The sequence below is a fragment of the Schistocerca cancellata genome, chromosome 6 (assembly GCF_023864275.1).
Source record: "Schistocerca cancellata isolate TAMUIC-IGC-003103 chromosome 6, iqSchCanc2.1, whole genome shotgun sequence".
NCBI lineage: Eukaryota > Metazoa > Arthropoda > Insecta > Orthoptera > Acrididae > Schistocerca > Schistocerca cancellata.
This window is the reverse complement of record NC_064631.1, coordinates 365,450,604-365,473,988: the sequence shown is the minus strand read 5'-3', so window position 1 is coordinate 365,473,988 and position 23,385 is coordinate 365,450,604. Positions and strand designations below refer to the sequence as shown.

Sequence of the window (23,385 nt, the reverse complement as noted above, 5' to 3'; positions counted from 1 at the left end):
CTGTGAAGCAATAACTCTAGTCAAAAACAAAAATCTACACTCGTGTGAAATTTAGGTCTAATAAATGTAAACAAGACTAGCGACTCCCAGCCTTTACGAAATACTTCCTTTTTGATCTAAATACGGTCAGGAAATGTGTGTGAATGTCGCCACTGAAATATTTCTCTGAGCCTTCCATAATTAATGATAAACTGTGCTGGGGTCTCCAAGATGCAGCTGTAAATGTAATTTTGTAACTTACCCCACAGTGCTATGAAGAATAGCAACCATCACCCATTTATCAGTTGGTTAGCTTATTAGTTTGTTCAGCTGCTCTTGAATTAAGCATGATATTTTTTACCAGAGCGCATGCTTATGTATTCCCTCACCAACTTCCATTTTTTGTCCTACTGATACCCATCATGCAACAGATAAATATGGCCAAGTTATTTATTTAATATTTATTCAACTGTCATAAATGTGCAGATCTGAGAACTTGGTTCATCTCAACATCAAAGGTTTTTCTTTCATGTACATCCACATACCGTCTTCCCACCTTCTATGTCAACACCATGCCGTCCGGCGACACCACAATGGTGTCATGCACGAAATAGCAGTCAACGGCCGGTGACACCACAGTGGTGTTGTGTGCATAGTATCGCGCAGTGGCCAGTGACAGCACTTTGTTATCTTTTGCATTCTGCTGGGGTTTTGTTTAGGTAACAATAAGTTACACACATCAACAAGATTTTTAAGAACTTGTGCCCTTTCATCAAGGCAGACGAAAGATACGATTGCTTACGATGAATGCGCGGACATCTTGTCTGATGTTCCGGACAACTTGGTCGATTGGGAATAAGACATAGGACATAAAAAAAAAAATGAAAGCGAAGCGGAATCGTCAGAAGTTAGTGAAATATGCCCAAGAAGAATTCAGCGAATGCTACGGTTGCCAACTGATTCGGATGAATCAGACGAAGAAGACAGTGCACACTGGTTAGATTTTGATTTACCGAGGACCAATAATAAATTTGAAGGATCTTCGGGTCCAAACATATTTCCCAAAGATACACAGAGCGTTGAGGATATCACAGAATTATATATTGGGAACCATCTATCTGAATATATTAGCAACGAAACCAACTAGTACTACAGTCAAATTTGCAATAACAGGAAACTGGATTAAAAAAATTAGAAAAAAAGTGAAATTTGTTGATGTTGTGGGACTCAAACTTAGAAAATTGGTTTGGGCTTGCTATCCTTAAGGGCACTGTAAAAAAAGCAATGAACGATGATTATTGGTCAAAGAATCCATTGACAGACACAACGATATTTTGCAAAACGATGTCCCGCAACCGATTCAGACAAATATTATCATTCTTACATTTTTCCGATAACAACAATAAACCGGATAATGCCTACCGGCTTTTCAAAGTGCAATTCGTAACTGATTATTTTTCCAAAAAGTTTCAACAAACGTTTTATCCAAGTCAAAACATCTCAACTGATGAAAGAATGATACTGTAGCATAGACGGTTAAATTTTAAAGTTTACAATCTGTCGAAAATTATGAAATATGGCATACTCATTCAGATGCTGTGCAATTTGAGAACGGGATACATTTGCTCATTCAAGGTATCTTCTAGTGCTGGACAGCCTTTAGCAATAACAGTGATGAAACTATTGACACCTTGTTATGGAAAGTGGCATCACCTCTACATGGGTAATTATAATAACTGTATAGAGCTTGCAGAGAAGTTACTTGAAAAGAAAATTCGAGTTTGTGGAACGATATGCCAAAATAGAGGCTTTCTGGAAAAATTAAAGCAGGGAACAGGGCAATGTGTTTGAAGCTTGTCATCAACAGAAAGGTGAATTACTCGCACAGGTATGGAGAGCTTCGAAAACTAAAACGATCTCTACAATACATAATGCCACTTTGACTGTCACTCAAAGAAAGTGTAGAAAAACAAATTACAAAATTTAAAAAAACTGAAAGTGTATTAGACTACAACAAACACATGAAAGGAGTTGATCGAGCAGACCAATATTTGAGTTATTACCCTATAAACAGAAAAACTGTAGAATGGTCAAAAAAGGTTTGTATGTACCTCTTTAATTGCGCATTATTCAACGCATTCCGTAGATGTCGATATTTCAATACAGAACACAAGAGTCTCTGATTTCACGTTTTTTTTTTTTTTTTTTTTTTTTTTTTTTTTTTTTTTTTTTTTTTTTTTGGGAGGTGTCTGATTCATGGATAAAAGACCATGTACCAGCTTCTGAGCAAAAGTTGGATGTTGCCACTACATCACGTACATCTCATCATGATCCCGTTGACAGACTTTTCAGTTACATAAAGCAACACCAACAAATACTTATTTCCGAAACAAATGAATGAAAATGAATAAACTGCCAAGTATGTTCCAGAAACAAAAAAAGAAGAACAAACAACTTAACAACTTAATGTGCAAGTCTTCTGGAGTTGCGTTACATCTTGGAGACTGTTTAGTTGCATATCATAGGAAAGAGAAATACTAAGTACCGAAGACAATGCAAATAAACAAATATATGAAACAAACAAATTTGCTATTTATTTATGAATGTATATCTTCGAAATATCATGAGAGTAGGGAACAGGGTTGAGAACTTATGAGAACTAACGATGAGATTAGTAAAACTTAACAATTTATTATCTCCCGATAATATCAAGAATGGCCGGCGCCATGCCAAGTAATTCGAATTAGCGGTGCCGGCACCAAGTGAATCAATTTGTACGTGACGTGCAGACAGCAAAGTGTTAATAGATGCCTCATTTTTATGGGCACCTTTTATCAGAAGCACCGATCTGCAACCAGATCTTTCACCGACAGATACCCTTCAGGCGTTAAGTCTTTTCTTCTTGACAGCATATATATTGGTCTGCCATATAATAGTTTGGCTCCTGCCTACAGCTTGAAACAACTGAGTTCCAATTCAATGTGAGAGATCGGTATCGATAAGGGTATAACACCCACAAAAACCCTTTCGCCTTCTCATTCATATATGGCTACTGCCCTTACTGAGTAATACACCCACTGTACAGGCTATCTGGGTTTATAGCAACTATTACAAGCGTCCTGTCTTACAGTGGAGAATTATCTGTAGCTGTTTCCTGTTGTCATACTACGATAGTCACATGTACATATACAATTTAAAATGGTTCAGTGTAATTCAGTTGACAAGTAGTACAATAATGATATGTTTGGTGTATTGATCTAGGGGTCTGAAGATAGTGGAATGTATAACCATAATAATTTACAATTAAATAAAACTAACACACACTGGTTGTGGTGGTGGTGTTGCTACACAATCTAAGTTGTTTACCGTGTTTACTCGAATCTAAGCCGCACTTTTTTTCCGGTTTTTGTAATCCAAAAAACCACCTGCGGCTTAGAATCGAGTGCAAAGCAAGTGGAAGTTCTGAAAAATGTTGATAGGTGCCGCCACAACTAACTTCTGCCGTCGAATATATGTAGCGCTACACAGGCATCCTTTGTAGGCACAAAGATAAATACTGGCGCCAATACCTCTGTGTCAGTAAATAAAATTTAAAAAAAAAAATTGGAAGACGAGCTTTTTTTCTCCGCCCGAGTTTCGACCACTGCTTTTTCATAAATAATCCAACGAAGTAAATACAAATTCCGTATTGTTCATCTTCGAATTTCAATGTACTACGAAAATCCGACTGGTAATACTGGGATTTTTGTCAATATGGCCAATTGTACGTTCTGAATTTTTTCCTACCTGTGAGAAGAGATGGTTGCTAATAGGAACCTGATGAAATGTGAATCACATGCAGTGTTCTCTTCACCATAAGAATAATACGAATATAAACATTTTGCCATGTATTCTTTCGTGTTTGCTTCTATTTCATTTAAATCCTGTCTGCCAAATAAACTACGAAACTAGAGTGAGACAACAGCAAACGCGGAAGAATATACGTATCGTGTCATGTTTATATTCGTATTACTCTTATGCCTAATAGTGATACAGTCAGAAATGAAGCACGGCAACTGACTAGATTTTTAAATCTAAGATGACTAATTTCTGTGCAGAATTTGATGTACTAAAGAAGCGGCCGCAAAGATTTTCAAACGGAGAAAAATGTTCGCCAAACTCTCGTTCAGAACATGTTCTATCATACGCAGTCTATTATTTGGTTCTTGTTGATCATTATCAAAGAAAGCAGCAGTGTAAGTAACAACAAATAGCAGTCTCTTGCCATTGTTTCGCTAATGAGACGATTCCTCTCTTTTTTAAATTGTAGGCGGCGGTAGCGCGCACAAAAGCAAGCCATGCCGCGAGCAGCGACAGGCCGTAAACTCGCACTATCAGAATGCGACAAACAATGCATGACACAGTATAGTAATGCATTTTCAGCTTCGAGTGACTGACGTAAACACCTATAACATAGAAAACGGCACTTATCAGATCAAAGCAAAATAAGCAATCGATTCAAACCAGATGAAGCACGTGAAAAAGGAAGGGTATCTGTATAAATACGGACGGAGCGCCTGATGCATAGCAATGGCTACCTGGTAAAGCTTAACTGCTAAGCTTTCGACTCGAACCAAACTACTGTAGCTGTATCGTCATTCATTCGACCTATATTGTGTCTCATATTACAATGGACCAACTTTGTTTCGATTTGGAGGTGCGGCCTAAAACTTTTCTCTCCCCTTGAATTTTGAGTCTAAAATTTCAGGTGCGGCTTAGATTTGGGAATTTTTTTTTTTCCTTTATTTCGAGTCTCATTTTTCAGGTGCGGCTTAGATTCGAGTGCGGCTTAGATTCGAGTAAATACGGTACGTGTCCGTAACAGTTAGATAGAGGAAGATAGAGAGAATTATTCCTATTATACTCAGGTTGCCACTGTAAACATTACTGGTGAATTAATAGTACTTTTATTTGATACCTCTTAAGATTCCTCTACAGTGTGTCCACAGAAGCGATGTGAAGACCAACTCAAAAACTTTTTTATTTCTTTATGACTGCTTATAAATCCTACCTGTTTCTTAGTGGCAGTATGTGGCACTTCCTCAGTAGCTTACCCTATTCTCGTCACAGTTTTGACAATACTCTGACATAGCTATACGCAGTTATTACAGTTACTTCAGATTTTAATTACTGTTTGAGAATATTTGCCTGTATTTTCACAGCATTAATTACTTTCTACAATTTACATTCATCACTTTTAAACTGAAATTCAGAAGTGTGCCTCATACTTTGATGAAACAAGATGTTCTACATCCCTCTTAATCCCAAAGCAATACATGCACAAACTTTCCATCTCTGAGCATCACTGCCCAACACGTGTAATACTAATTAAAAATTTAAAAACAGAGAACAACATAGTTAGAAATTATTACCTTCTTAAATTCATCTGGATGCTCTGCAGCCAATGCCCTTGCAAATAGTTTCACAGAAAACAATGCTGTTTGCTGAATCATTTCCTCTTCCTGCGTAGATTCTTCACCAGACGAAATGCATTTTATTATATTTGTAACTGGTAATAATAATGACAGTAATTCTTCTGGCTTGCAAGTTGAAACAAATTCCACACGATATTGTAACTTTGCATTTAACAGCTCCAGAGCTTTGCGGCGTACTGTCAATAATTCGTTCTGTAGGAGCCCCTGGATTACCAACAGGAACATGCCTCGTGGCAGTAATGCATTTACCTAGAATGTGAGTTATTGTAGTAAATACAATTAATAAATCACTGCTAGACACTGAAAAAAATATTCATTTATATTAATACTAAACACTTAAAAGTAACTAACAGTATCACAGGTTTTCTTATACGGTTAATTTTAATAAATTAGTAAGACTATGGCATTGAAAAAGATGCACTCTGTTCCTCAAATTTGTCATTATGCAGTTATTAGTGTTTCTAACAAATGCAAATTTTATTTTATTTGTGACTAAAGTTTGCTGCCTCCCTAAGGTAGCCGTTTAAGTTCCTGAGCATTTGTTTTACACTTTCATATGGATGAAGTCATTTGGTTGCAACCGTACCAGCATGCTGCACAATTACTTTGATTTCTTCTTCAGCTAAACCACATCTAAAGTCTCAGGACATAATTAAGAATACATTTCTCCCTAAATACTCTTGAGTAAGTGATATAAGTTTCTGGTAGGCAATCTCTTCCTACAAGCACAAAAATTCTCACAAATTCTCATAATAAATGGAAGTTTCTAATTCATGCTTTCTGCAACCAAACTTCATAATGTCATCTGAAGGCATACAAACTGCAGTGTCGAAGATTTTCATGACTTTAATTAAAAATTTACCTGACTAAATCAGCATGGTGACGCTTTCTTCACAAGATTTCATTAAGATTTACAGATTTCTCCTGGGTTAGATTCCATATTTCCCTGAATCATTCATTGTTGTACGTGATGGCAAGTTTCACTTAACTAGTTTCTATGGCCATAAATGAAATTTTTTACATTGTGACATCACTTATTAATGATTATTCCAAGTTCAGCTAGGATTTACTTTTATCTACAATTTTCATGTTTTAAGCATTTGCAGCCTTTGCAAATTCATTCTTTACCATCAGCTATCACCAACACATGCTATGTCACACCATCAAGCCATAACCCTAAGTACGTGAGAAATCCTCACAGAAACAAGCTTTAAACCATTTCACTGGAACATAATATCAACAGATTTTCAAAGTATAGTACATCATGTTTCAAGCCAGATGTTCTTCAGAATCATTGTTAACACATTGCATTTGGCTCGTGTAGATTTACATGGTTCCACATCCAACTGTTGTCAAAAGATCACGTAAACTTACGTTTTTTGTTCTACGTGCGCTTTCTGAGACCTGTTACTCATGTCAGTAGCTACTTCAATTTAACAAAAGGTTATATATGAACTGGGTGATTCAGTGCAGTGAACAACAGCATGAACTTATTTTTATCTTTTGTTTTATCACCAACAATAAGTACTGCGAAATAGTCAGTACTATAGCTGCTGCCTTGTAAGGTAATCGTAAAAATAGTTGATGGAAAGTGAGATTCTTTCTGAACTGTTTGAGGACGATTGTTCTGACGTTCCAAGTGACTCAGCTGATGTCGCTGATAGTAGTAGCACAAATGAAGAAGAAAACAACACGTCTATAATCAACATAAATGACATAATTGTCAATGAGTTAGATGATGAAGCTTCTGCCAGTGAAAGTTGGCTGTAGGAGGAGGACAAGATCATTATTTTAGAAACATTTAGAGGAATTCCAGGTGTAAAAACCCTTCCCAGTGAGACTAGTAGTGTTATAAGCACCATGGAATTATTTCTAGGAGACGAGTGTTGAATCAGATGTTGACACAGTCAAACTTGTTATTATGAACAAAACAAAATCCATTTCAAAAAATTTCCCTAGTCTCCCAAATTTATGAATATCATTGCTGGTGAACTGAAAAATTTTTGCATGATTATCTCAATGGAGCAAACAAAAAGAAGACATTTTGCTGCAGGTACAGAAAGATAAAATGGAGGTGAGAATGATAACAACAGTTCATGATGTGTCTGTGGTTGTAAGAGGGAAAAAAAACAACAAGAGGAAATCATACAGAAACCAAAATGTACTGTGATGCACAATACATTTATGAAAGGCGTAGACAGAGCTGATCAATATCTTTCGTATTGTGGGATAATGCGAAAAACCAATAAATGAACAAAGAAAGTAGTTTGTTTCTAATAAATTGTTCTTTGTTTAATGCATACAAGTCTACAGAAATCTAAATCCAGATATACCAAAAAAACATAAAACGCTTCTACAAGAAGTTGCAATGGCCTGGACATGAGATCAACAAGTTGATGCCGCAACTATGGAGGAAATTCAAGATATCCAACCAACAAAATGAGCACCTGCTAAGGCTCCACTGGTCGATTGTAAAGGAACATGAAAGAACATACTATTCAGACAATAGTGGGAATGGGAAAAAAGAAATATCTATCTCGATCTCAAAGAGTTCGCACATCGCATCGTAAAAGAAATGAAACAAGATACTACTGCCAGTTTTGTGAAGTACCGTTACATAAAGGTATGTGTTTCCAGAGGTATCACACCCTTCAAGATTATTAGAACATCATACAAACATGTCTGCCAAGTTTCATCAGCATTGGACACCAGTATGTGCAGCTATATTCAAATAAGGAAGGTGTGTGTCTTTCAAAAATCCCCATGAACTGCAACAATAACTGTGGTGCAGCAGCCGATATGCAGTGTGTTAACTTGAAGCATGAAATCACAAGAACATCAGCAAAGTCCTATTTTCACTGCACTTAGGAAAAAAAGAACCAAAGCCTGAATACTCATTGCTGATCTTCTTAGAACTGTATTTACATTTTTTTAGAAAACATTTTTCTAGAAAACTGAAAACCCCAAGTTTGCATTTGTGCAAATGAGAAATTTACGCCAATTTCTTGTAATATGGATCCACAGCTTCTGTAAATTTTTTTTTGACGACATCATATTTGCTTTTATATGTTACTGTTTTTGTTTCACTATTGCAATTTTAGCATCTGTGCTATTTTCAAGCATAAGATTTGAATGGTGCTTTGTGTCATGTCATTTTGTTATAGGACTGTATTACTTATGATTGTAATATAGTCACTGGCTGCTACTAATGACATTCAAAGGTTTGTTATTGACAATCAGCAACAAATTTGTTAATGTTAACAACAAATTTGTTACTGACATGTCAATACCATTCTGACATGTCAACAACAAATAAGTCAATAACAAATCTACTAATGTCGTTAATAACAACCAACGATTATATTACAATCAAAAGTAATACAGTCCTGAAACTACACATTTTTAACCTATTTGGATGACAAACTATAGCATCAAATCTTGTGCTTGAAAATGGCATAAATGTAGAAATTGCAAAAGTGAAATAAAAACAGTAACAGCTAGAAACAAATGTGATGTCATTTAACAAATTTACAGATATATGATAAATTATTATGCACAAATTACACTCCATCACACACGCAATTGTGCAATGGGAAATGAACCTGGAGCCCAAGAACTCAGAGTCTTTCAGACTCCCCTCAGATTTCCTTGACTTTTTCAATAAATTCAATGTCCATCAGAATTCTATACTTTCCATATCTTGCAGACAATTTACTACTCTGCAAGTACTATTGGATTCTCTCTACTGTTTAACATTATTTGTCATTTTTCCTCATTTAAGGAAAGCTGCCATTTACTACAAGGGTAACTTCAATCAGTGTTACTTTTAACTTCTATTTGCACTTTCAACAATGATATTTCATGATATAAAATAATTGCAGTGACATCTCTCTGTATAACTGAGGATACGAGTGGTCTTACGAAGATTTCATGAAGTGTACAAAACACTATCTTTGTTTATTCCACCATTTTTTGGTGTGTATCTTGGTCATAATGTGTCAGAAATTAGTTAATAACCTCTCTTGACCCCGAATGGAAGGCTCAAAGCCAAAATATCAAAGAGGAGAGTAATAATGCCTAGGATGCATGTCCAAAAAATGATTTAATGTTATATCCTCAGGAAAATTTGAAGAATAACCACATTTGTTCTTACTGAACACTTATTGTGTAGAAGTTCTTGCATGACAATAAATCTCACTGTTAAGTCAAATAGATTGGCTGATCCTCATGCACTCATATTTTTTATTATCAGTCGACATTGTGGTATCCTATCAAATGCCTTCCAAGGATCTGCATACCTCTTAACACGAGAATAAATTGTTTTTCACATGATCAATGCTTGTTCTTGGAGTGTATCGATTCTTTTTGAAGATTTTCAAGGGATGTCAGTTGATGTAAACACAGAGTATCTTCCAGGAAGCTAAGGTGCACATGTAATATTGTGCCTTTCATTTTCTTCCTTTTGTGAAGGGACAGGGCCCATACCTTGCAGTGACTGTGAAGAATCATGATTTTTTTAAAGGAGATGAGAAGAACTTTGTGGTAGTACTTGTTAAGGAAACATCTTGCCTTCGAGCTTAGGGAAAGCTTGTGGACTCACATTTTGCAAGGCAATGTCCAAGAGTTTTACTATCACTGCTTGTATAGAAGTCTAGAGTCTTTCTTTGTACAGTTCCATTCAGTCATTTACCGTGTTCCATCAATAAAGAGAACCATCACAGCTAGAATGTACAACAAGTCCAACCATGCATTCACATAAGCCAAGGATATCGTAGTAATCTGTGTATTGTGTTACATCTATATCGATACTCTGCAAGCCACAGTACGGTGCGTGGTGGAGGGCACCCTGTACCACTACTTGTCATTCCCTTTCCTGATCCACTCACAAACAGATCGAGAGAAAAACGATTATCTGTACGCCTCTGTATGAGCCCTAATTTCTCATATTTTTCCTTCGTGACCCTTGGCACAATGTACGTTGGCAGCAGTAGTTAAAATAAACTATCACTATATTGCTTAGTGCTAATCACACATCTGCCATCACAATTTAATCAAGTGAGTTAGTAAGAAAGCTTCTACTTTGAAATAAACTGCTGTCTCCTCTGTTTTACTGTATAGCCAATTGCTATTAGCAGATTAATGTTTACTTGACTGTAGTGGCATTTTCTAAAGGAAATATTTTCTTGCTTTAAATATTTAGTCCTATTGGCAGTACATTACTATTTGTCAACAGCTTTATAACAAACATTAGTACTTATCATGTAGCTAACAGAACTTTCCAATCCTGAATATAGATATTTAGGTAATATGTACAAAGAGAGGCTAATGAGATTGGTATTTAATTTTCTTTTGAAATGGTAGGGATTACAAATTTCTTTCTCTACGTTAGATGGGAGATTGTTGAATAACTTACCACCAGAGTATATAACTTCACTCTGAATCCAAAACATGGAGGCAGAGTCTACATGAAAACTACTTTTGTGTCTTGCATTGTGAATGTGTACATCACAGTTCAGGTGAAACTGATTTTTAATATCAGAAACAAAAACCATTAAGGAGTAAATGTATTAGGAAGTGCGTGTAGGAATTTAAAGATCATTAAAAAGGCTTCGTCAATGTGTAAGGTCATCCACTTTACACAATATACCTATACTGCTTCTGATTAATAAACACTTTTGGTGGACATCCCCACAATATAATTCCATAAAAATATATGGAATAAAAATGTATAAAATAAGCCAACACACTAATGTTTGGGTCAACATAATGACAGATGCTTCAAAGGAATTATACAATATGTTTCATTTAGCGTTCGACTATTAACATCTGTTCCTAGTGCTAACTGATTATTATGATTTGTTTGAAAACACACAATGTGACTCTTTGTCAGATTAAGACTTAAACTGTTGGCTGTGAACTGCTTGTGTCTTCAACTATCCGCTGCACTCTCTCTGCTCAGGCTAAGTTTGGATCCTGGATACACTTGCTTGTGTCATTATCAGAAAACATTACAATTTTGGAAATGCCCTTCAAAGTCAGTGGAGCATCATTTATGTAGGTCACAGAATTTACCAACAGGATGTCTTTTCTTTTTTATCTCTGCTAGTACTTCATTTGTGACATCTTGTATTGCTTTCTCTGTGGAGAATCATATACAAAAACCACTCTTTCCAAGTTCCATTTGTTCCAGTTACAAATGTATTTGTATTTAATTAAGTGTCGAGTAAGGTTGGTAGCACGTACTACTAAGAGAATTATCTCCATGTGCTAATAAATATCTTCATGTATTATACCCAACTACTTTTGGAACAATGAATGACTGAGAATAGAAGTTCAGTGCAAAACAGTTAATCTGCAAGCTACAAATTAATCTGTAAAATATTACATTTAACAATATTCAGTTGAACGAGTCAGTATTCTACCTTACCCACTTTCTCAAACAGTTTTGGAAAAGCTAGGAGTAACACACACACACACACACACACACACACACACACACACAGTGCAGTCAAGATCTCCAGTAATTAATGTTTTATACGTAAATGACATACTTAACTACATTAAATTTCACTTTTTCACAAAAAACTATACTTCACTGATAAATTAAGAGTCAAATTTAGGACGAACATTGGCAGTTATGAGCCCCTCTGGCCTGGAGGGATGCCCTAATTCAGCTGGGAAGCGTTTCACAAAGCCATTGATCCTTTTCTGAGGCAAGCTTTCCCACAACTGGGTTCTGATATCCCATACACAGTTAATGGGACAGAGTTGATATCTGAACTAGTATCAAATGTTCCATCAGGAACAGAATTAAGATCTTGCTGGCAAAGTGATAACTTCAAATCCACAAAGACAGTTCATAGACACATGTCATGTGAGGATGAGCATTGTCCTGTTGATAAATGGCATCACAATATCATTGCATGAGAAGTAACACACGATGGTGCATGATATCGGTGACATACCAGGGTGCCATCTAAGTTCCCTCAGTAGCTACCAGTTCTGACCCAAAATCATAAGCAAAGTTCCCCCTCACCATGCCTCTCGAAAATGTTGGAAGAATGGGGACCTCTTACTAGGTCACTGTCGTACTTGTCACCAATGGTAATCCAGGCTAGCGAACAGTAGTTCAGGGTGTATACGTGGACAAGTAAAAAAAATTCCCGGATTTCCCGGTTAAAAATACACTTTCTCCCGGGTGACAGTATATTTTCCCTTATCAATCCTTTGAATGGTTATGGTTTTATACACGGGCGTACAATGCCCGGTACTTTAGAAAATGAAACTCAGGGAAAAAGACACGTTTTGGAAATATCTTTGATGTGCAGCAACATGTACGCTGCGTGTTTTCGTATTACAAAAGTATACATTGGAATTCCACCAAACACCACATGTTACTTTCCGAATTATTGAAATCGAGATTTCGATACGCTTTTGTGTAAGCCGTTCGTAGCTCATGTCACGTGATCTCGCCAGCCGATGACAGCGGTTATTGACAGTGGTTATTCAGAGCATAGGACATGTGATGTAGTCAGCCAACAGCAACATCACTGTTAAGTAGCACAAACACACAAACAGAGAAAGTTAATAGTTTAAATTGATATACATAGTGTGGTTACGAGAAAAGCAAAGCTTTCACATATAGTATTGGTCTCAAGCTGCAAGAGAGGCTAAGCTTTCACATATAATGTTGACCTTTTTTGCGCGTATTACACTTTAAGATATATAACGCAAATGTGCCAGTAAAATTTTTAATAATGACATAAATGTCTGATCTTCAGGGTTCGAAATTCTTCTAAATGGTTGGTCATCAAAGAGTTGATTTTTAAATGAGAGTTAAACGCATGGTACATTCTTGTACATAGTTGAACTTAAGTAAAAGGATATTTACTTTGAAAGTAATGCTTTTCAAACCACTATTAGCAATATTTTCCAGCGACCTGTTAGAAATTGGTTCGTTTCAGCAGTTGACAGAGAGTGCAGATAACAGACGACACCGCGCTAGGGTATCTATCATGACGTGGGAAGCCGGTATGTACGTACGTGTAAAACATTGAAAGATCATACATTATGTCATAAAAGCAACAAGACATCAGAGGATACTGCAAGAGCGTCGGAATTTCGTGAACCGTATTAAAATGTCCGCATTTAAAGTGCATACTTAAAGGGCACATTCGTATGTCAAGATTCCCAATGAAGTAGACCTCGACCTGATATTAAGCTTTTCAGTGTGGTTTTCAGGATGTAAATTTTCTTAGAGCACCACTACTGTATTATATCATGTTTGGTTCTTTCTTAAGGCATAATGCCATACGTGCTAGAAAACGAAAACGTGCACTTGAAATGCAGCGAGCAGTTGAAACTAGCCAGTACTGTGGAATTAAACATTTCGTTTCAAATACATTGACTGCCTCTGCGGAAAAGGTTAACAAAAGTCAAATTTCTTTAGCAAACAGACAAAAATAACTTCATTGTTCCGCAAGGCGATTAATGCTTGACTGTCAGAAAGGTGGAAATAAATTATGTGAATGTGTTTCAATTCACCTGATACCTCTTGGCCACAGCAATCTGTTTTGTTTTCATTTAACGTGAAAGTAAACGAAGGGGAAACAGCAAAATCACTAAATGTAAACACGGGTCACGTGGAAACTACCCACTATAACTCAGACTGCTCTGCGCATCAGCCCCAGATCTACGACATTTGTGAACCAGGTCAACACTAAGAAAATAGAATTTTCAAAATATGTTCATCTTTTAGCGCATATCTTTCTGAAAAATCTGAAACATAATACATATGTATTCGAGGAAATGTAAGACATATTACTTGGTCGTAAGTATGCCAAAGTGCAGTGTCACGCCTCTTCACAAAGCATTTTTCTACCGCACGTCCAAACTATATTCAGGAGAGTGGAAATTGAAATGTCCTGTGGTGCCTCTCCTGCTCCCAGTCGGCTGGTTTGACAGCCATCCCTTGTAATAGAGAGAACAAGAACTCTTCAGAAAATCTGAACTCTTTATTGCCTCTATTAGTTAATAGAGATAAGCAAGAAACTACACATTTCTTCAAACCTTAGCTCCTAGCATTTTTCTCTCAAATCTTGCTACAGCTTGACGTGGTGTGCTTTCCTTTCTGCGAAAGAATCTATTACCTCATCGAAGTTCGTCAAATGTTTTGCTGCATGAAAAATCAAAATGTCGTTATCTAACACTGAAAAAGCTGTTAATATAAATAATACCCAAGACCGGTGAGGTTTCTCGATCTGATTACGTCTATTTTGTCACTGTCTGCTAGATAAAATAAAATAGGCCTGTCTTAATATTACAGCAGTTTTGTAACAGACACCAAATAAACGAGACTGATTTGGCACAAATGGCCATTTTTATAACACGACAGAATATAATCCATGAACTACCAATATCAAATGTCTATTAGGCCTACGACAAGCACAAAGCTTTATGTTAGGAAGTAGTTTCACCTATCATTCATACGCACCAGCTTCTCAAGCATGAGATCGAAAAGCAGTATTACAAAATTTTTATATAAATTTGGAATCGTCTTATTCTTCCATAATTTGTGTGATGTCCCCATTTCTTCTCCTTCCTCGTTCTAACAAACAATCTTGTCATCACAAATTCTGTAGCTATTGCTCCCACTGTCAAAATTTGATCGCCGATTAACTTCACTAACCCTGCTAGAATCACAGATTTAGTTATCCCGCGATTATTTTCCGGTTAGGTGTTATTACGTGTTCGAACAACACATTTTCCGCGTTACTTCCAGAATAGATCTTACGCGGCTGCTAGCCGGGGACTGTAATACTGGTCCTTACTAGTGTAGCGATCTGGCCAAAAATTTTTTGTCAAAATTTCATTTTCTTGTATACACTGAGAAGCTAATACGTAATCTTTCTTACCTGTTATTCCTGTCAGTCATTTATTTCCATTCTGGTAGGCTGAATCTATGGATTTCGCTACTAATTATAACAACGCTGATCATTCGCAAACCCAATCAACCACATAATCAGACAGCGATTGGCATTCATCCGTTCGGCTTTACTCCCTCAACTCGTACAGCCCTGTCCCCTTTTGTCTACGGAAAGTTTACTTCTAGATGCGACGAGGATTCTCCTGACAGAGACATCACATACACTATGCACGCATTCACAGGTCAACTTACGATTCATTCAGAAATAAACTTAAAATGTGTTCAAAAATGTTCAAAAACCAACAGGAAAGCGTTTCAAAATCATATGAATAATCACTAGACAAACGTTCGCTGGATGCTAGGCGCTTTGTGAAACAAGGTTTTTTCCTCAAGAATATGAATTTGGCGCCCCCTTTTCCCGGTAGCATCTAGCTGCTTGCTGCGACTGATTGCACAGTCAACAGCCACATTCCTCTAGCCAGAAGTGGAAGAATCTACTACTCAAACGTGACTGAACTGCGCATATGCATGAGCCCGCGCGTAACTGCTAAAACTAATCGAACGTAAATAGTTGCGACTTCACACTCATTGGAGGCAATTTGTTGTTATGAAGCACTGCATAGTCTTCCTAAAGCATTCGACACATTTTCAATTGGCAGAAGCTTGCATGAGGACTGTGTATCGTTGTTGCATATGGCGCATTTCGTTTGCAATTTAAGTTATTTTCGTTTTTTTTCTCTCGTTTATATTTTATTGTTGAAGTATTATTCTGCAGTAGCGGGATACAGTAATATCCTTTGTTAGAGTATCGGTTCTTTCCAGCCAAAATTACAAAAATTTTAACTGAAAACTAAAACAACGAAAAATTCCCGGAATTCTAAAAATATCCCGGGTTTTTCCCGGTTTTCTCCCGGATGAAAAAATTCCCGGGTTTTTCCCAAATCTCCTGGATGTCCCGGGTCGTATACACCCTGTAGTTCATCCCGAACACAATGAGACGTCATTTATCAGCAGTCCACGATTCCTGGCCACGGCACCAGTCCAAAGGCAACTGCTCATTCATGATGTTAATGTCAGCCAATCCATGGGACAGTTATTCCATAGCCTAGCAGCTGCAAGTCTTAAAAAATGGAGACCCACAAATAGGGCCTTTTCAAACTGTGTTACATGCTGATAACACTGTCTCACCCAAGTATGGGACATCTCTGTACCCTTCATAGTGATGACTCCACATATGATGCTGTTCACATTTCTCATGTATCAAACCAGGCCTGCTAACAACACTAAACATTGAGATGTAATATAAAAATAAATCACTTTAGAAAAAGTAATAAATTACTAACACCCCCACCCCCCCACCCCCCCATCTCTCTCTCTCTCTCTAACCAATGACGTATAGTCGTGTCTTTGGTCAAGCATCTTATTCTCTTATTAAGTAAGTGTTTGGCTATGGACCACATATTGTGCAAGGAATTTTTCATTTCTTTTGTGCATGTCATGAAAGTGAGAGTGGACATAGCGTATCTGCAAGGCAGGGTGAGGGACCTCTGTATCCCTGCACTTGGAGACACCTTCCACGATAATGCTCCCACCTAGGAGATTTGCTGCAGACTACAGAACCATGCTAGAAGAAAGTGATGGTTGACGAAGAGACCTGTTCTCAAGTTACGCAGTTAATATAAGTAAAGAACGGCAACCACAAAACTTTTACGTAGTCCTCCTCCTTACCACACCTGAACAACTGTAGGCACATTAAATCCCATTCTAGCACTCTTTGAAGCAGAGGTCTTTGCCAGATAATGAGAAGATTAAATTGAGGAAAGGAAATAAGTTTGTTTTAAAACAAAAATAAAGTATCAAAGAAGAAAAGTTTCAATGTAACACAATGCCATCATTTCTAGCAGTGCAGGTAACAACTTGGATTTGTGATGGTGTATAAACAGTTATTTGTGCTGAAATTAAACAAATTCTATGAAAAGTACATTTGTTGGAGAAATTTCTTAATCCCTCAACAGTGACTCCATTAAAGGAGCAAATAATAACACGACTAGTGGGAAGAACACTACCCACAACAGGTTTTGTCTGTGTGTGTGTGTGTGTGTGTGTGTGTGTGTGTGTGTGTGTGTGTGTGTTGTTGTTGTTGTTGTTGTTGTTTTTTCCCAAAATTAGAACCTCGTGATCGTGCACTGATTTTGTAAGCGCATGCCAGTAATAAAAAGAGGCACTGAAGAAAATGCCCTGGAATGATTGAAGAACTTGAGTAAGCGTATAGATGATGTAAAGCTCAAATATCAATTATCAAAACTTGAACTTCCTGCATTACCAACTTAAAAACCAAATTTTCTACTAGCATGAGCACTACTGTCGAGGCAAACGTGAGTTTAGAAAGCATGTATTAAGGAATCTTGTAGTGCCTCAAGAATTTCGGAGAAAATTCTAGAGACACTCATATTTTCATCGTCTTGAACACACGTTATTTTAGAGATAAGGGTGGTAAAGTAGAACTATGTCTACTGCCCCACAATTGTGTGTGTACAGGACGGACATGTATTGGATGGGCGGTCGGCGCGAGCAGGTAGGCAACGAGCCCGCCTGAGAAGTTACACGTACCGCCCATGGAGTAAACGCATCGTACTCTGTGAAATTAGAAAACACTGTTGGTATGAACATTTGAAGGTTGTTGGAAGAAGAGACTTATTCATTCTCACACTTACTCTAGTAAATCACAGAGGTATCATGTTAAACTTTTGAGCTTTGTGAACTCACCAAAAATGATTCCAATATGTGAAAACTACACTTATTCCTTCATTCACGTACTCTCATGTAAGGTCCTAATGTGTGCCTTGCCATAATAATGAACTGTTTTTCTGGAATTTACGCCAACTCATTTATATAATTTATTAATTGTGTTTCTCAACCTCGAGAGAAGAGTACGATATATCAAAAAACAAGTGTAATATAGCGTTAATCAACGAGTATGCTGACATTGAAGTTTATATACATCATCATCCAATTATGGAAATAAGAAGATATTATTTTTAACCACCAGAACGTGGTGCCCAAAGTGAGCAGGACATGAAAAGGAGGAATTTTTTTTTTAAGAAGACTGAGGTAAGAAAAAGTTGAGAGTTGCCATAGCAACCCACGATAACAAAATGAAGAAACTGGTCAGCAAGATCCGATCATAAAGATTTGGGTGTGGGGAGAATAATTCTCACACATGCAGTAACCACCCAACACAGTAACCAGCCGACACTGACGCAGTAACCAGTCGACACCGACGCAGTAACCAGCCAATGCCGATGCAATAATCAGCCATCGCCGATGCAGTAACACGCTATCATTGCTGGTTGCCGATGCTGCGACCAACGCGTGACACTGCTGGCGCCCGTGTAGTTCACCGGTGCCATTCTTACACCTCACCGACGCAGCCTAAAATCTTATGCTGGGTGAGCTCAAAATAATAACTATTTCAATGTGAACTAAGGTGGTTATTATTTATAGATGTGATTTTTTTTCTTTAATGCTGACAAGAGCTAGAAGCAAGATGAGTAAGAAACAAGCAACAATTAGCAGAACCGGTCATGGCTACCCGAGTGACTAGGGAAACGCCAGACTAGTCAGAATTAGTAAATTTAATTAAAGCACAAAATGCTTCTTTGAAAGAAGAACTGAGTGTGGATTTAAGCCTTAAGTTAGATTCAGTGAATACCCCACTAAATAGTAAATTAGATGCTCAGAGTGAAAATTTAAGTCTGCTAAGAACAGAATTTGATACTCTGAACAATAAAGTTGAGAATTTGAAAGTAGATTTAAAGAGTGAACCACCCAGTTCTTTAAATACTCATGTTAATCAATTATTTACTGAATTTAACCAATGGCAGGAGGAGCAATTACAGAATTGGACCAAGAAACTATAATTTGACATCAAACACAAGTGTAGTAGTGTAGAGTCAGAGTTTAATGAAAAATTAGGATCATTTCAAAATGTGTGTAACATTACATTCGACGCAGTGAAACAAAGGTTACATACTTTAAATGATTCCATTGAACGACAAGACAAACTGCTCCCTATTGTCCAATCGCAAACTGCAGGGGTCAAAACTCATGTAGAAGCGGTAGAGAGAGATTTTAAGGAAAAACTAGCAACCTCAGACACTATAAATATAAGCGGTCTGGAGGAACAAGTAATCAACCGGAGAGTGGCCGAGAGGGTAAACAGATAACGTTCCAACATGTTTAGCATCGGAACTTGATGATGCTAACAAGGTCATAGACAATACATGGAAAGAATTCAAACTTGTCCAGGACGGATTACAACATAAAATATTTTTTCCTAATGTGTTGTTATGTAGTAAAGGGGTGATTGTTTCGTTGTGGGGAGGCCTTCACATAAAATTTAACGAAAAGTACTGGTATGAGATCCATGGGATCCGGGCGGAGTCACATCTGTTCCCTAGGGACATTAACAATCTGTGTTAATGGGTGGAATGACGACCATCAGATCTCGAGTTGGGTTTAGTGTTACTTCCTTAAACTAGTTTTCCCACACTGGATTCTCTTCAAGTCTTATACTATCCTTTATTCTGTTCTCATCCTATTATACTGTCATAAAATTCAGTACTTGTCTTAACGGGGCGAACAATCAAGCGTTGCAGCACATCACTGATATCTAGGTCATACTCCTTCTTGTGGAGGTAGCTGGAAGTGGTCTTGTCATTATACTCAGTCTTACTTGGTTTACGGGTGCTATAATTCCCTGCTGTTTATTCACTGTGATGAACTGGGTTATTATAACGAGTCAAGACTGAAGCATTAGGTAATATATCATAATATATGAACTGGCAGCATGCTCTGCTCATGTCTCGATGTAAAAGTGATGTGTGTGATACAATATGGGGTGTGATGATATAATACATAATAAGGTATGATATATAATTTCAATTTATGATGATATGAGACACAATATGATATGTTATATGATTTCTATTTACAATGATATGATACATAATATGATATGATACATAGTTCATATTTATACCTAAAAACAAAGATGATGTGACTTACCAAATGAAAGTGCTGGCAGGTCGACAGACACACAAACTAACACAAACATACACACAAAATTCAAGCTTTCGCAACAAACTGTTGCCTCATCAGGAAAGAGGGAAGGAGAGGGAAAGACGAAAGGATGTGGGTTTTAAGGGAGAGGGTAAGGAGTCATTCCAGTCCCGGGAGCGGAAAGACTTACCTTAGGGGGAAAAAAGGACGGGTATACACTCGCACACACACACATATCCAAACTCTTTGTCTTTAAATATGTCTGCTTGTGTCTGTATATGTGTGGATGGATATGTGTGTGTGTGTGCGAGTGTATACCCGTCCTTTTTTCCCCCTAAGGTAAGTCTTTCCGCTCCCGGGACTGGAATGACTCCTTACCCTCTCCCTTAAAACCCACATCCTTTCGTCTTTCCCTCTCCTTCCCTCTTTCCTGATGAGGCAACAGTTTGTTGCGAAAGCTTGAATTTTGTGTGTATGTTTGTGTTAGTTTGTGTGTCTGTCGACCTGCCAGCACTTTCATTTGGTAAGTCACATCATCTTTGTTTTTAGGTATATTTTTCCTTCGTGGAATGTTTCCTTCTATTATAACCATAGTTCATATTTATGATGACATAATACATAGTTTTCTACTTATTATAGAATAATTAATTTATACCTTTTGCAAAATGTGATATGAGTGGGGAGGGTTTGTATCGATTTTGAAAGGTAGTGGGTAGTGTTGGAACACAAGGTTAACACTACACACGCATGCTCGCTCGCACGCACGCACGCACATACCCTACATCTTTCACACAACCCTCGCAGACAAGTATAACTGATTCTTCACCATCTGCCATTCCGTAGGAGTTGCTAAGATTTTTTTCAGGGACTTCAAAGGTGAAGGTGAGAATGTCTGTTCTGCAGGAGGCGTTTAACATCATACCTCTCTTCTTCGATCTTAGAAACCATTTCTAATTTTTCCTGTCTTACTTCTCTTTGACTACCAGTCTATCTTTCCCTCTGTCCATATGCACACACTTCTATCGCTGAAGTCCTTCTCAATTTCCGTGGTTTTCTATAACCTTCAACTTATTTTACATAAGCCGGCCAAAGAATCAGGCTACACGACTACCCATACGCATACACACAGTGAAATACAAATTTGCAAACGGGGAATGCAGTTTAAGGTAATGTAGAACTGTCATGTGTTGGAGGGAGAAAATTGTGCTCATAGCGATAGGTATGCGCACATGGTCATGTGAGTTGATGGTTCCACATTACATAAAGGTATGTACGGAGGAGTATTCATGGTCACGTACAGGGATATTGATATAGGTAAGAGATGAGAGTACAGGGTGTATACAGGGACAAGGAAAAAAAAAACCCGGATTATTCCCGGATTTCTCCCGGATATCCCGTTTAAAAAATATTTTCCCGGGCGAAAATACACTTTTTCTGTTCTAATTGACAGTAGGTTTTCCGTAGATTTTCCCTCGGAACTGTAAAACTTATCAATCCTTTGTATGTTTAACGTTTTATACAATCGCATAGAACTTCCCGGAAAAAAAAGAAAAGACGGGGTAAAGAAGTTTTGGAGAGACTTTTAATAAAAAAAAAAAAAAAAAAAAGGAGAGAAGTTTTGGAAAGACCTTTGACTTGCAGCAAAATATACGTTGCATATTTTTGTATTACAAAAGTATACATGCGAATTGCACCAAACACAGGGCGTTAGTTTCCGGGGCGTTGAAACCGAGGTTGCGATGTTCTTTTGTAAGCGAGTCATATCTCAAGCCACGAGATCTCGTCAGCCGATGGCAGCAGCTATTCAGAGCATATGACACGTGTTATAGTCAGCCAATAGCAAGATCACTGGTTGCATAGCGCGAACACGCAAGAGGAAAAGTTAACGGTTTACATTAATGTACACAGTACCGTATATCTACAAGAAAAGTTAAGCTTTCACATATAATGTTAGTCTCTAAGATTAACACGCTACAACAGAACCTAAGCTTTCACATGTAATATTGATCTTTTTTTGCGTGTGTTATACTTTAAGACACATCACACAAATGTGCCAGAAAAATTTAAAATTATGACATAAATGTCTCGGCTCCAAATTCTTGTAAGTGGCTGGTCCTCAAAAGTTTCGAACGCTCTGTGATTTAGATATCCATTCCACTTTCTCACACGTAACACAATTCACCTTGCGTAAAAAGAAATTTACTTTGAAAGTAACGCTTTTCTAACTACCGTTCGTAATACTATCCGGAGACTGTTAGAAATAGGTTCGATTTACCAGTTGCCAGAGAGCGCCAGAAAACAGGCATTATTTTGCGTATGCAACTGCAGTGGTGTAGGAAGCCCGTTTGTTCGTATGTATAAAGCACTAAGAGAGCTTACATTACACCATAAAAGAAACAGTGCATCAGAGGATACTCCAAAGAGCATCGGAATTTCGTAAACCATACTAAAATGCATAATTCGGCTTGAAGTGCAAATTGGCTATTTCCAGATTCACAATGAAGTAGGTCCCATCTGATATTAAGCTTTTCAGTGTGGTTTTTGGGATGTAAATTTTCTTGGAGTACCAGTACTCTACAATCTCATTTTTGGTTCTTTATTACGGCATAATGCCATATATGGCAGAAGATGATAACGTGCACTTGAAATTGCACTTGAAATTCAGCAAACAGTTGGAAGTAGCCAATACTGTAGAATGAAACACTTCGTTTCAAATAAAATGATTGCCTCGGCGGAAAGATTAATAAAGCCAAATTTCTTTAGCAAACTTTCAAAAATAACTTCACTGTTCTGCAAATACTTGACTGCTACTAACTTGGAAACAAATAAAATCAGAAAACTGAAATTAATAATATATTTTTGCCCTCCGTAATTATGTGAATGTATTTTAATTCGCTTGATAGCTCCCTGCCACAGAAATCCGTTTTGTTTTCATTTGACATGTGA

General features: G+C 37.3%; 1 protein-coding gene across 1 annotated transcript in view; it reads right to left on the bottom strand.

The window, feature by feature from the left end:
• Window positions 1–23,385, bottom strand: part of LOC126191010 (HEAT repeat-containing protein 1) — a 283,709-nt gene that overhangs the window by 65,927 nt on the left and 194,397 nt on the right. The window contains exon 19 of the mRNA XM_049931695.1: window positions 5,391–5,702. Within this exon, the coding sequence (XP_049787652.1) occupies window positions 5,391–5,702 (312 nt within the window). The remainder of the gene's footprint in view (window positions 1–5,390; window positions 5,703–23,385) is intronic.